The 12,883-nt window shown below is 51.6% G+C and overlaps 6 protein-coding genes across 6 annotated transcripts; 2 read left to right on the forward strand and 4 right to left on the reverse strand.

Annotated features, from left to right (window-relative positions):
• Positions 1-627: 627 nt before the first annotated feature.
• Positions 628-2,099, reverse strand: PC9H_010072 (uncharacterized protein; the record flags this gene model as incomplete). The annotated part of the gene is made up of 2 exons (XM_036779566.1): positions 628-978; positions 1,032-2,099. 2 exons carry the CDS (start codon positions 2,097-2,099, stop codon positions 628-630), a joined length of 1,419 nt encoding a protein of 472 aa, XP_036628955.1.
• A 949-nt stretch (positions 2,100-3,048) lies between these two features.
• Positions 3,049-4,628, forward strand: PC9H_010073 (uncharacterized protein; the record flags this gene model as incomplete). Its single annotated transcript, XM_036779567.1, has 2 exons — positions 3,049-3,883; positions 3,937-4,628. The coding sequence occupies 2 exons, from the start codon at positions 3,049-3,051 to the stop codon at positions 4,626-4,628; spliced, it is 1,527 nt and encodes a 508-aa protein (XP_036628956.1).
• A 195-nt stretch (positions 4,629-4,823) lies between these two features.
• On the reverse strand, positions 4,824-5,852 carry PC9H_010074 (uncharacterized protein; the record flags this gene model as incomplete). Its single annotated transcript, XM_036779568.1, has 3 exons — positions 4,824-5,360; positions 5,414-5,695; positions 5,745-5,852. 3 exons carry the CDS (start codon positions 5,850-5,852, stop codon positions 4,824-4,826), a joined length of 927 nt encoding a protein of 308 aa, XP_036628957.1.
• Positions 5,853-6,074: 222 nt separating this feature from the next.
• PC9H_010075 (uncharacterized protein) lies at positions 6,075-7,161 on the reverse strand (the record flags this gene model as incomplete). The annotated part of the gene is made up of 6 exons (XM_036779569.1): positions 6,075-6,122; positions 6,184-6,224; positions 6,291-6,372; positions 6,427-6,587; positions 6,656-6,954; positions 7,010-7,161. The coding sequence occupies 6 exons, from the start codon at positions 7,159-7,161 to the stop codon at positions 6,075-6,077; spliced, it is 783 nt and encodes a 260-aa protein (XP_036628958.1).
• A 713-nt stretch (positions 7,162-7,874) lies between these two features.
• PC9H_010076 (uncharacterized protein) lies at positions 7,875-9,218 on the reverse strand (the record flags this gene model as incomplete). The annotated part of the gene is made up of 8 exons (XM_036779570.1): positions 7,875-7,963; positions 8,013-8,187; positions 8,243-8,258; positions 8,320-8,555; positions 8,625-8,653; positions 8,707-8,841; positions 8,888-9,000; positions 9,064-9,218. The coding sequence occupies 8 exons, from the start codon at positions 9,216-9,218 to the stop codon at positions 7,875-7,877; spliced, it is 948 nt and encodes a 315-aa protein (XP_036628959.1).
• A 439-nt stretch (positions 9,219-9,657) lies between these two features.
• Positions 9,658-12,662, forward strand: URE1 (Urease; the record flags this gene model as incomplete). Its single annotated transcript, XM_036779571.1, has 10 exons — positions 9,658-9,702; positions 9,761-9,984; positions 10,037-10,673; positions 10,725-10,758; positions 10,813-10,922; positions 10,980-11,508; positions 11,560-11,616; positions 11,672-12,080; positions 12,139-12,277; positions 12,330-12,662. 10 exons carry the CDS (start codon positions 9,658-9,660, stop codon positions 12,660-12,662), a joined length of 2,517 nt encoding a protein of 838 aa, XP_036628960.1.
• Positions 12,663-12,883: the final 221 nt, after the last annotated feature.

Below are 12,883 nucleotides of genomic sequence, written 5' to 3' on the forward strand. Positions count from 1 at the left end.
CATTGTAGCGGTGACAGAATCGTAGAAGGGAAAATATTGACTGAGGGAGGGACTGAGTCTGGTTGAGTCCTTGTTTGCGACACGGGCTTATATAGGCGGAGAGCCCATGTGTATTTTGACGTCCTCACCACAGCTAGTGCACCCATGATCCCATAGCTGAAATCGGTGGAAGCGAAGAAATAGGTTGAGCCGAGTATCAATGGCCTTTGAGTCTTGCCACAGAGATTCCGCGTTCGGTCAGCAACGGAGAACAAAGTAGTGGATACTTATCCAAAAACGAATCATCGGATGATAAATTGGCGTGGATTCTTCGGTTCAGAAGCAAAGGAGGTAGCAGGAAGCGAAGATGAGGGAAGAGCTGAGATTCATATTTGTGTTGGTCTTAGAGGTCGATAAAGTACGACGCGAACCTACTGACTAGTTAAGAGAAGGTGTCGTAGTGAAATCGAGGACCTCGAGTGTGACGGAAGTAGACGAATTTGACTTCGAAGAGCTAGTGTCGTCCCAGGCGCTAGACTCTTGCACTGAGTGAGTCAGGGATATATCGCGATGTGAGGCTGGCAGGATTCGGCATTGGTACTCCCATCTACGAGAAACTTCCGTAGAAGGCCTGACATTGACCATTGGCTAGAGAAGTTGCGCAGAAGTCATGCTTCGTTGTAGTAGATAGGGATCTTCAATGTGACTCTGAGGAATATTAGTGTAGGGGTGGATGATCACAACATCCCTCCAATCATGGAGCCACTCCTCGTTGGGCATGCACTCCCACAATATGGTACGAGACCGCCTACCATCTCCGTAGAACCTCTCTGAAAACCTGTTCATGGGAGAATTCCTGTGGAATTTAACCTCGATGCACTCCAGTAAGGGCAGTTCGTCGAAGAACCACTCGATGAGGAGCTCGTTGCGCAGATTACGCAGGCGTAGGAATTTGATCTTCGTGTTCTTGAGGGTCAGGGAGACGATCGCCGTCTCATCCTTCACAAACATGTGGAGCTACAGCAGCGAGACTGGTATAAGCAGCCAATTACCTGTACATCAAGGAATTCCAAATTCACCATTCTTCGAATCAGAGAATCGAGCAAAGCTTGGGCCATGACATCGTCATTCCTGTGGATGGTCGCCGAGAAGACTCTGATGCTCTCGAAGTGTTTGTCTCGCATCAGCTTCCAGTCTGGAGGCGTGTTGCGATTGATGACCGTTTTGATGCGCTGGACTCGTCGTTTGGGGAGCATCCGCAGGACAGCGTCGATGGGCGCCCGGAGACTTTCCAAATTAGGCAAAGCTTGACTACCTATTTTCGGCACGTCGAACGCGTCTTCGTCGAACGCGAGATACTTAATGTTGCTGTGGTAGCTAAGGAAGGACTTGAATGCCCTCTCATCGAGGATTTCTGCGTGAAGCCATGTGAATGTGCGAAGGGACGACTTGAGTGGCGCGGAGTAGCTGAAGCAGCGTCGAAGGTCGAAGGGGTTTCCGTCAACGACATCCACGGGTGGGTATTCGAAGCTGAAGTTGATGAGTCGAGGAAGCATGCAAAGTATGCGGTGAATTAGCTTGCGTTCCCTCGAGGTGAAGGTATGCCTGAGGGCGATGACAGACAAGCTGCGAACCCAGTCGCGTCTACCTTGGTTTGCCTTGATGGCATGGTAGAATAATTCTACTATGTTGTCCGTCGCCGCATCGTGTTTCAGGCGAAGCACGATATTAGAGTAAAGGGCCTGTTCGCCGAGACCACGCAGGTTGCGCGCAACCAGAGACAGCGCCAGACAGTCACGTTGTTTGGGTAAATACCCCGCGATGCGGAGCGAGACCTCGGGAGGCGTCTTGAGTAATTGTGCCATTGCAAGAGATAGCCCAAATTTGAAAAGTTTACTCTCGCGCTCTGTGGTGGTTGTTTGGGTGGTAAGTTGAGAGCGAAGGACTCGGAAGTTCCAAGTGCGAGACACTAGAGAGCCGGCAGCAAGAGTCGAGAATGTCCAAAAGTGGGGTCGATTAGACTGCGAGTTACCATCCGCAACGATACGAATAATGTTGGCAATCAGTTCGACGGGGATTTGTTTGGTTTTGGGCTGGAGGCGATGGTATTTGGGTTCCATTGGGGAACAACTAAAGAGTGTTTGTGTTTGTGTGAGTGGCAACTCGTCACGAAGGGTGGTTCCAACTCTGGGCGCCTATGATAATCAAGTCCACAGTTCGAGTTTTCTAATCCAACGACTTACATACGACTTGACAAGTAGTAAACAGCGATGAAATATTCGACCGTTGAATTGGGGCCAGCAATGCCCCTGATGTGTGATGCAGCTAGATTGCACGCATTTTGAGGATACGGAGGCAGACTCGGCCGCATCTGCCAGAACGGTGTCGCAGCGAGATCCCCGCGGTGAGTGAGAATGTTACATGGTGTTATCTTCGTGAAAACTCACCAACCATTTCACACTAACAAGAAGTCATCCACCCTCACCACCATTGCGCGCGACACCACGGCGCGTGATGGTTGCCGCGTGCCGCGATGCATGGGCACAGTCAAGGCGTAGTTGATGTCTCATTATAGCGGTCCTGCAGCAGACAAACTGGCATATATATAACTCATTGACAACTAAGTATAGCAGAACGGCACACACCTGGTGGGTTGGATGCATTTGTGCCAGTGGGTTCGCGTTCAGTCAACTGTCGTCAACGGAGAATCAAGGAGTGTACAAGTACCAAGAACATAAATTGAGTCGCTTCCAGTCTTCGGACTACCAGCTTCCAATGCAAAGGGTGTTTGTTCTTGGAGTTGCTCGAGGTCGTTTCGCTGTTCAGCCCCGTTGGTCTCGCTAATCGAGCCTTCCACGCATGGGGTGGCCCATCAATCGTTGGCGGCATCCTTCATCCAGATTACAGGGAACGACAAAACAACGTGGGCTTTCCAACGACGTTGAACGACATCAAGTTTGGGTGAAGATTAGCGCTCGCTGACTGAACGAATTCCGAAGATAACGGGCGCTGATATTTTGGGGTCTTCCACTGACTCAACTTGACAGTACTCTTCTTTCCCTGCTCCCAATGTCATGTACTAAACTCGAGTATCTTGCAATCCAGCCTAGACACGAACTACTTGCCGTTGAACTCATTGCCGCGATCATTGATATCGTTGCGGATGGATACCGTGACTCTTTGGCCACCCAGCGCGAACCATTAATATTTTCGACTCTTGCTGCAGCCTCTCTGGTGTCTCGTACATGGAACACCATCTGTTCCGCGTACATTTTCCGTACGATTAAAATCACCGCCCCCGGTGACCCTGGCGCACAACTCTCCTTCCTTCACTTCGAAGCTCCCCACCTCAGTGGTCATATCCATAAACTCAAACTCAAGTGGGATGGTCGCTGCACCAACGATGATTGGTTATCAGATTGTTTCAGGCAGATGAAGAACCTACGAGAATTGCGCCTTCATGGTGCGGAGACTATCAATGAACCCTATGTTGCCCCTGTGGGGATGAAGCCTATGCTCGCTGCCCCTTACCTGCGTAGGCTGGTTTTATGTGGTTGGTACTTTGCTGAGGATGGCTCCGACCTCGTCGGCATGCTTCCCGACACCGTAGAAGAGTTGGTACTCAAAAGACTCGGTCCACCACCACAAGCACGGTCACCCCATGCGTTTCCCAACAACACCGTTGCTCCGGATTCGAATGCGAATACACCGTCATCCACTGGCAGACGTTTGGAGAATCTCCGAAGCATGGAGTTGATCTATATATTCCTCCCACTGCTCAATCTCAAGACTTTCATCGAGTGCCCTAACCTCAGGCGCTTTTCCGTCGGATGGTCTGAATTGGAGAGCCGCTGGGATTTGCCCCAGTGGATTCCTGCTAGTTTATGGGAGCTTAGCCTCGAAAGTATGTCCCTGAAATAGAGCCATAGTTGCAGCATGCTTAGCTTACTTGTTCAGCTAATCTTTATAGTCACATTCCACACTTCGGCGCATCTATACAACCCTCCGATGTAAAAATCGGTATATGGGGTCATGAGGGTCCCCCTCCCCCGTACGGCGCTTTCCTTCCCCGGATCAGGGCTTGCATAGATCGCCTTCCATCTCCTCACCTTATCCAGGCCCTCACAATCGACATCTCGAATTATGAGAACGATAGCCGAAACAGGCTATACCCTAAACTATCTGATTACGAAGCGCTGTCTCAATATTTGCAACAGTTGCGAAGCTGCAAAGGTGGAAAATTGAAGGCGATCTTCTTGAATATCAAAATGGAATTAGAAGGCGACGAAGACTCGATCGATGATAAACCAGCCAGTGTCCGAGAATGGCTCCCAGATGATGAGTCGACCGAAGAAGGCACACCAGCGGAAGATGGTGGGCTAACGGAATATGGGTCAAGTGATGACGATTTCTCAACTGGAAATGATGGTTCGAGTGACGACGAAGGGGTCTGGGGTGAAAAGGAACCACCTGATGACAACGAATTGCACGTCGATGAAGCGCGAGAGACGGCGAAATTGGAGAAGGGGTTTCCAGAGTTGCTGAAAGACAATATGCTCAATGTGGAGTTCACCCTGGAGCGACTGTCGATTTGGAGTGGTGGTGGTGGTCACAAAGTGCTCATGCATTGCAGTATACGTACGATGTGACTGTATTAATGAATGACACTGCAAGGGATTCTGCACTGTCACCAAGCGCAACCTTCTTCAATTACACTCCTTCCCTGACTCAGTAGTGATTCGTGCTCTCGACACATGGCGGTGAAGCTTATGAGCTCTGAGTTCTGCGACACGACTTCAAATTTCGAAGTATCACAGTGACGGTTAAAGTACAATCAATTTATACTACAAAGACTTTTCTAACTTGATCATCTCTTCGATTTTCTGGACGTGCTTCCCTGTCAATGCATCATACTCAACGTGTTTCAATGGCCCTCTGACCCATTTCCCTCCGTAACCAAAATGCTTCTGAGCTATAGCCTTTATCCCACCGATTCCACCGATCCTCCCGACCGCCCAGTCGGCGTGCCCAAGCTGCGCTTGAAGCTCCATCGCTTCGGCTATCCTTCCTTCTCGGAATAGCTTGTATATCTCCCGGTGGACTTTGGGAAATAGGTTCACCGATGCTGCGATAGTGCCCGCACTCCTAGACATCAATCCTTGGAGGAACAAATCCGATCTCCCCGCAAAAACGGCGAACTCTGACGCCGGGAACGTCGAGGCGAGTCTGTGCAGCTTGCCAATATTGCCGCACGACAGCTTGGTCCCGACGATGTTTGGGTGCTGCGCGAGCGTCGCAATTATGTCGGAGTCGAGGTCTTGGCCCGCTGTGACGACGGGGAAGTTGTATACCATCGTCGGGATTGGTGATGCATCGGCCACCTTCGGAGTTGCCCCGTGAATAAGGCAGATGTTATGATTGCCAGACTCCTCACCTCTCTGTGGAATCTTAGGATGTTCTCCGGTGACATTTGCGGCGGCCAAGTGGAAGGAGTGAGGACGAGCACATGCGTCGCGCCTGCCTCTTTGGCATCTACACATAGTTTCTTCGTCTCCCGCGTCGACTGGGCTCCGGTGCCAGCAATAACCAGGACGTTTTGAAAGCCATTGCTGTCGAGCGTTTCACGCGTGAATCGAATAGCTTCTTTACGTTCTTCGTGAGACAAGTGTTGCGCCTCTCCATTACTGCCTTGCACCAATATGCCAGTCACGCCACCCTGGAACGAAGATGAATGGTGTATGTCATGAAGGGTGATCGATCCTTACTTCGGCCAAGCGCAAGATATGGGCTTTGATTGATGCGAAGTCAAATTCCTCGGCTTCGTCGAAGAATAGGACTGCGGGAACGTAGAATCCTTGTGGAGGTGCAGACATTGATGATGTAGATGGGGATAAAGCTTAAGACTATGGTTACGGGTATTATAGAACGATAGATTCTTTATCGATCTGATGAGAATCAATTCCCATGTGCTCGGGTGAGCGAACGTAGATGAGTGGCTGGATGATCGCTCAAGCACACATCCACGTAGTTTATTTGTATTGCCATCGATCTCTCCCCGTCGCTAGAGCCGGCTGACCCTGCGTAGGAAAGGTAGCCTATATAGCCAAATCTACCGTAATCTGCTTCGTCTTCAAGCACTCAAGCTAGTAGGGGAGAATGCACCCAGTCAGAAATCGAGTACCAAGAAAAGGTTCTTAGACGCACTTTCAACCACGATAGATCTAAGAAAGCGTACGCATCGAAGGCTGTTGCGAAAATGACATGCATCGTAAGATCGGTTGCGATACAACGTGCAAGGTGGGTGGACTTACAGAATGTCAGCGGAAATGCGCTTGGATTTGTGGTTCGGAATACAGAAACACCAGAGAGGTTGTACCGAGGAATACTGGACGGCTATAGAGAGGATCAGCAGTCGCATCGAGGGGTCGCGTTACACCAACGGCTCACCTCGGTAAAGGAAGAGCCGAATTCAACGCCGTTGGACGTTACAATCCCACTTTGCTTATGACGCAATCGCGAGAAATCTTCCTTGTATAAAGCATTGAACTCGATCGTGCTATTACCCCCGTTGTTGTATAGATGCATCAACTCCTGGTACGCAATTGTATCTGATTGCCAAGTCAGTACTGAATGTTGAATTACTGGGTTGAATATCGAGATATATGACATCGCTCACAATTCCAATACTCCCCGTTCTGAATACCACTACCTGACGGAGGTAGTTGTACTTGCGGTTCCACAGAAGTGGGGGCGTTTATGCGATGAAGAGAACCACCACCGGGGGCGATAGTGAATGACATGAGACCAGAATGGACCATGACAATCATCACCGAACCCCCGTTTCCCTCGAAGTCTGGATCATTCGGCAGGGCGCCAGTGACATAGGTATACAAGTCGACTTTCCACGTCAGTGTTTGCAGGGGCAACAAAAGTTGGCTGACGAACGACTCGTCTTCGAAGAGGGTCACAGTCTTGCTGTGTAAGAAAAATGTCGACGACCCAATACCACATAAGTAACGGGCTAACTCACCGATTGCAATGCATCACACCTGGCGGCGGAGAGAGCTGATTGACGTATTCCCGTGGGCTGCTCTCGAATGGGGCAGATGCTATCGTTCGTTCCTGCTCACGACACTTAGTGTATAAGCGATGGATCAGGTCGATGATTTCTGCGTTGGCCATCGTAGAGACGGGTGATAGTTCGACTACGAGTGAGCGGGGAAGGCAAAGAGGAATATCGATGTCTGGGTCTAGACAAGTTATGGCCTTTATATACTGGGAGCCTGGATATGGGCTGACGTTCTCTGGGAGTCCATAGCTGCTAGTACGCCCACGATCCCACGTACGATACGAACGGATGCGAAGAAGCAAACTGAGCCGATTATCCCTTGCGGTGGTGCTTCGTACAGTCTACGACGGGTAGCGAAGAGGCGCACACCTAACCAAAAACATAGCTGCCATATCATCATCTCCCTTCGATTTTCGGCTGGAAGGCGAACGAGTGGGACGTACCTCGCGTGAATAAATGTTCTGGAACATAGAATACCTCATCTGGATTAATTGTGTATAAACCGTTGTAAGTCGCACGTAAAGTTCCGCATTTTTTTGCCCGTCAAAAGGCCGTCTTGGCGAATAAAACGCGGCACTCCCTTTGTCGAGCATGAAGGGGATGCCGACTGTGGGATGGCGAGGAAAAGGACACAAAAGTATCGGGGTGTTAGACCTCCAGGGGGCCTGAGGTCCCATGAAGAGTGAGTAACTAGCATGGGCGAGGAATTGAATCCACCGCTATGCACGAACAACAGATCCATGAATCATAGACGAGTAAGATGAGTATTACATATCCAAATGGTCACGGTTATTCGAATGACTGGCGGGTATCGAATCTGGAAGAGCTAAAGGGGCACATACTGCGCCAAAAACTTCAACTGCGCCTCGCGACACGCCTCAAACGCGTGCCCTCCTTCGAACATGTCGAGGTGATCTAGCATCGTGAAAGGCTTGCGCTTCGGATACGAGTTCAACCGACTCACCTCCAGGGATCTCCACCACCTTCGCCTTCAGTGCCCTTTTGCTTGTTTCTACGATTTTGGCAGCAGGACAGATACGATCGTGCTGCGCTGCGATGAACAAGACGGGGGTTTGGATCGCGGGCACGAGTTGGTGCGGTTGATGCGAGGGCGCGGAGAGGTATATCGACGCGTTTATCTGTGGGGAACCCGCGTTCAGTACGTAGATAGGTGTTAGGCGGGAAACAACGTACCTGATTCGGGAAATGCCTGCACGGAAGTTAAACGAGGTCAGTCACACTGCCCCAGCAGATCCACGAAACATACGAACCTGTCAGCACCAGGCAGCCGCCGGAACCCGTCCGCAGATCCTGGCGCTATCACGGCACCTACTTCTGTCGGCTCTGCCGCGGTGCGGATATACACGGGGTTCGATGTCAATGTCGTCAGGATGATGTCCCCTAGGGCGAGGAGAGTGCGTTTGAGGCAGAGGAGGGTCGGGGAGAGGTTGTAGGCGCGGCCGGTGTATGGTGCTTGGGCGATTGTCGCGTAGATGTTGAGCGTGGGCTAAACGAGGGAAGCGCGGGTAGTCGGGAGTCAGAGGCGGTAAAGAGGGAGGGGAAAGGGGGGACGCACATCAGCGGACAAAGAAAGAACGTGGCCACCTATATCGCATCTCGAGATCGTTTCAGCATTGCAAGGGAGCACTAATACTCACCAGAGAAACTATAACCCCACAAAATGACCCTCTGCGGATCGAACCCGAAATCATCGTGTTGCCTGCAATACTTGACAACAGACGCGTAGTCCTCCATCTGGTCTTGGAAGTACGTGCAGTGCCGCGGTGCCCCATCTGCGGGCTATTAGGTATTGGACCGGCACAGAGGAACGAGACTGACCAGAATCCCCCCATCTCCTGTAATCGAACGCGACACACGCGTAGCCAGCTGTCGTGAAGGCTTCGGCATAGGAGGATAATCCGAGGGATTTCGTACAGCCTAGGCCGTGAGCCCTGTTCATATGAGGAAGTAAGTGTTGAAGCTGGCAGGGCTATACGGGAACTTGAAGAACGTACATCACAATCACTGGAATTGTTCTCCTCCTCGTTCTTCCTCCAGAGGTTAAGCTCGAAGTCGTAGGCGTGTATACCCAAGCATCCAGGTCCCATCCAGGCGTCTTCGATGGTATCCTCACCGATTCACGGTGAAATTTGGGTTGGTTGAGATCCATCTACCTTCAATTTCCTTGCCGCGAATATCACCAACAATGGCTCTCAGACTGTCAATCATCCATGGACCATATTTGATGGTTCGTGCGAATCGTACGGCCACCGGTGGGAGAGAACGTGGAGACAAAGAGGTCAGGTGAACGCTTTTGGTTCAGGAACGGTGTGAAGGTCCTTCTGAGCCAGCACTAAGTGCATTCTTCTGTCAAAGCTTTTGTCTTCCGTCGCGAGCCAGATGGTGTGGGGTAATTGACCAGCGACGGGGCTTTTGCGGATAATTGAGGAGGCGGCATTTTGATTGGCAGGGTCCACGACGATGGCGGATGGCCGAAGTCTCATGTTTTCTTATCTTATCTCCTACCGCAACATGCGTGCACTTTACCCCTCTCAGAATCCAGATGCCATTACCCCAGCTTTTCCTGGTTCTCCCCACCAGCATCCGCAATGCACCTTTTACCGAGGGAAGAAGCGAAGCTCCTCCTTCACCAGGTGAGAAAATCATCCGTTCAACTTGTCGTGTGACGGCAGAACTGACTGCGCGCGCTAGGCGGGATTCCTTGCACAGAAGCGGCTGGCCAGGGGCCTGCGGTTGAACCAGACTGAGGCGGTTGCGCTCATTGCGTCCCAGCTGCAGGAAAGAATACGAGATGGGGAGCATTCCGTGGCAGAGTTGATGCACCACGGAAAGCAAATGCTTGGTCGTCGGCATGTTCTGCCCAGTGTCCCAAGTTTGCTGCATGAAATACAAGTCGAGGGGTCGTTTCCTGATGGGTGCGTAGAAGTCATATACTCTTCTTCGAACTCTAGCTTCATTCATCTATAGTGTTTTTCTTGTGACTGTCCACGACCCCATCTGCACAGAGTCGGGTAACCTCGAAAACGCGCTGTATGGGTCCTTCCTACCTATCCCGGCAGACGAAAAGTTCCCAGAAATAGACCCCGAGGAATACGCGCCAGCCAAGATGCCTGGTGCCATCATCGCCAAGAAGGAGCGTGTCCTCATCAATGAAGGCAGAGAACGCATTCGCCTCCGCGTAACCAACGACAGCGACCGTCCCATCCAAGTCGGCTCTCATTACCACTTCATCGAAACCAACGCTGCCCTCCAATTCGACCGCGAGAAAGCTCTCGGCAAGAGGTTAGATGTTCCCGCGGGGACGGCGGTGCGGTTCGAGCCCGGCGACACGAAGACGGTGACGCTGTGCGCTATTGCAGGGAACAAAATCATATCAGGAGGTAATCGGTTGGCGAGTGGGTCTGTGGATTTCGCGAGGAGGGAGGACGTCATTTTGGGATTGGTGCAGAAGGGCTTTGGACATGTGCCTGAGCCTGGAGCAATGGAGGTGGCGATGGCGACTGATATGAGCAGGGAAGCGTATATCTCGATGTATGGACCGACGACTGGAGATAGAGTACGCCTAGGAGATACGGCGCTGTGGATAGAAGTCGAACGTGACGAGGTACGCTGCTACGTTCGCGCTATACTGGCTGTTCCTGACGTCAAGGCGTAGACGGTGTATGGCGATGAAGTCAAGTTCGGTGGAGGTTAGTATTCGGAATAATGTGCATGGGCCCCCATTAACTACCATCCCGATGTAGGTAAAACCATTCGCGAGGGTATGGGCCAAGCTACGAACCGTTCTTCTTCCTCTACGCTCGACCTCGTCATCACGAATTGCCTCATCGTCGACTGGTCCGGGATTTACAAGGTAATCCTTGTTGGTCTCGCATTCACGCCCTTTATATCTCATCTCGTGTTGGTGTAGGCAGACATTGGAGTCCGAAGCGGAATCATTGTCGGTATAGGCAAAGCGGGGAACCCAGACGTCATGGCCGGCGTCCATCCTTCCCTCGTCATTGGTTCCTCCACCGAAGTGATTGCAGGCGAAAAGCTCATCGTCACAGCAGGCGCTGTAGACGTCCACGTCCACTACATCTGCCCGCAACAAGTCACCGAAGCACTAGCATCTGGTACCACCACCATGGTCGGCGGCGGCACCGGTCCCAGTGCTGGTACAAACGCCACGACGTGTACCTCGAGCCCCTTCTACATGAAGCACATGCTCGCTGCGACCGACGGTATGCCCATGAACTTCGGGTTCACTGGGAAAGGAAACGATGCGGAAGCGACCGCCATGGAGGAAATCGTGCGCGCCGGTGCCCTGGGGCTCAAGTTGCATGAAGATTGGGGCTCGACGCCGGCAGCGATTGAGAGGTGTTTGGATGTGGGGGATAAGTTTGACGTGCAGGTTAATATACATACAGATACGCTCAACGAGAGTGGCTTTGTGGAGAGTGGGTGTAATTCCTTTCTTGTTTTTCATTGGGCTTATTGAGCCGACGAAGGTACTATTGCGGCCTTTGGTGGGCGGACTATTCATACGTATCATACGGAAGGAGCGGGTAAGGTCTTTGAACTTTCATTGCCTGACCACTTTCTCATGGCGATGTTTCTCAGGCGGCGGACACGCTCCAGACATCATTGTCGTCTGCGGTCTTGATAACGTCCTCCCCTCATCAACCAACCCGACCCGACCCTACGCGACGAACACCCTCGACGAACACCTCGACATGCTCATGGTATGTCATCACCTCGACAAAAATATCCCCGAAGACCTTGCCTTCGCTGAATCGCGTATCCGCGCCGAGACGGTGGCCGCAGAGGACGTATTGCACGATACGGGAGCTATATCAATGATTAGCTCGGATTCGCAGGCTATGGGACGCGTGGGTGAGGTCATCAGCCGGACGTGGAGGACGGCTAGCAAGATGAGGGAAATGAGAGGTCCGCTTGAGGAGCTGGGAGATGTGGACGGCGTGGATAATGGGCGGGTGAAGAGGTATATTGCGAAGTATACTATCAATCCGTGGGTGTCTGTGAAATTCAATACTTCATCATGTTCTCATGCCTCTCTCGTCGCGCAGGGCTATTACGCATGGCATAAGTCACGCCGTTGGACAGGTCTCTGTCGGAACTCTGGCCGATCTCGTCCTTTGGAAACCAGAATCCTTCGGCTCGAAGCCCGAAATGGTGCTCAAGTCTGGTGTTATTGTGTATGCCCAGGTAATCCCTCCCTACAGCTCATGCCCCAACGCACTCTGAATTGCTACTACAGATGGGCGACGCGAACGCATCTATCCCTTCAGTACAACCCTTCTATGCTAAGCCAATGTGGGGATCGTACCCCGCCTCTGCGGCACTCAATTCCGTCGCCTTCGTTTCCCAGATCTCCATAACCTCTGGTACAGTCACATCGTACGGCCTCTCGGAACGCTTTGAGGCAGTACGCAATTGCCGTGCGATAAGCAAGAAGGACATGAAGTGGAACGACGCAACGCCGCAGATGAAGGTTGATCCTGAGTCGTATGAAGTGCGCGCGGACGGGGTGTTGGCAGATGTGGCACCTGCCACAAAGTTACCGTTGACGAAGGTGTATAATTTGTTTTAGGGCATATATAGGTGGGGAATTTAGACGTTATGTACCGTTTCTTGTGTATTATCACTCCCGTTTCTGTCACCAAGCAACGGTCAGACATGGAGCAAGCATGATCTTACCATGGGGTAGATGAAGACGACGAAGCAAGTGCAACTGGAGGTCATTTCAGATAAATGGAACTCGACATTAATTGGAGCGGTATACTACTTGTCGCCCGGCGGTAATCACTGCAA

This window comes from Pleurotus ostreatus, assembly GCF_014466165.1.
Source record: "Pleurotus ostreatus strain PC9 chromosome Unknown scaffold_7, whole genome shotgun sequence".
In the NCBI taxonomy this organism is placed as follows: Eukaryota; Fungi; Basidiomycota; class Agaricomycetes; order Agaricales; family Pleurotaceae; genus Pleurotus; species Pleurotus ostreatus.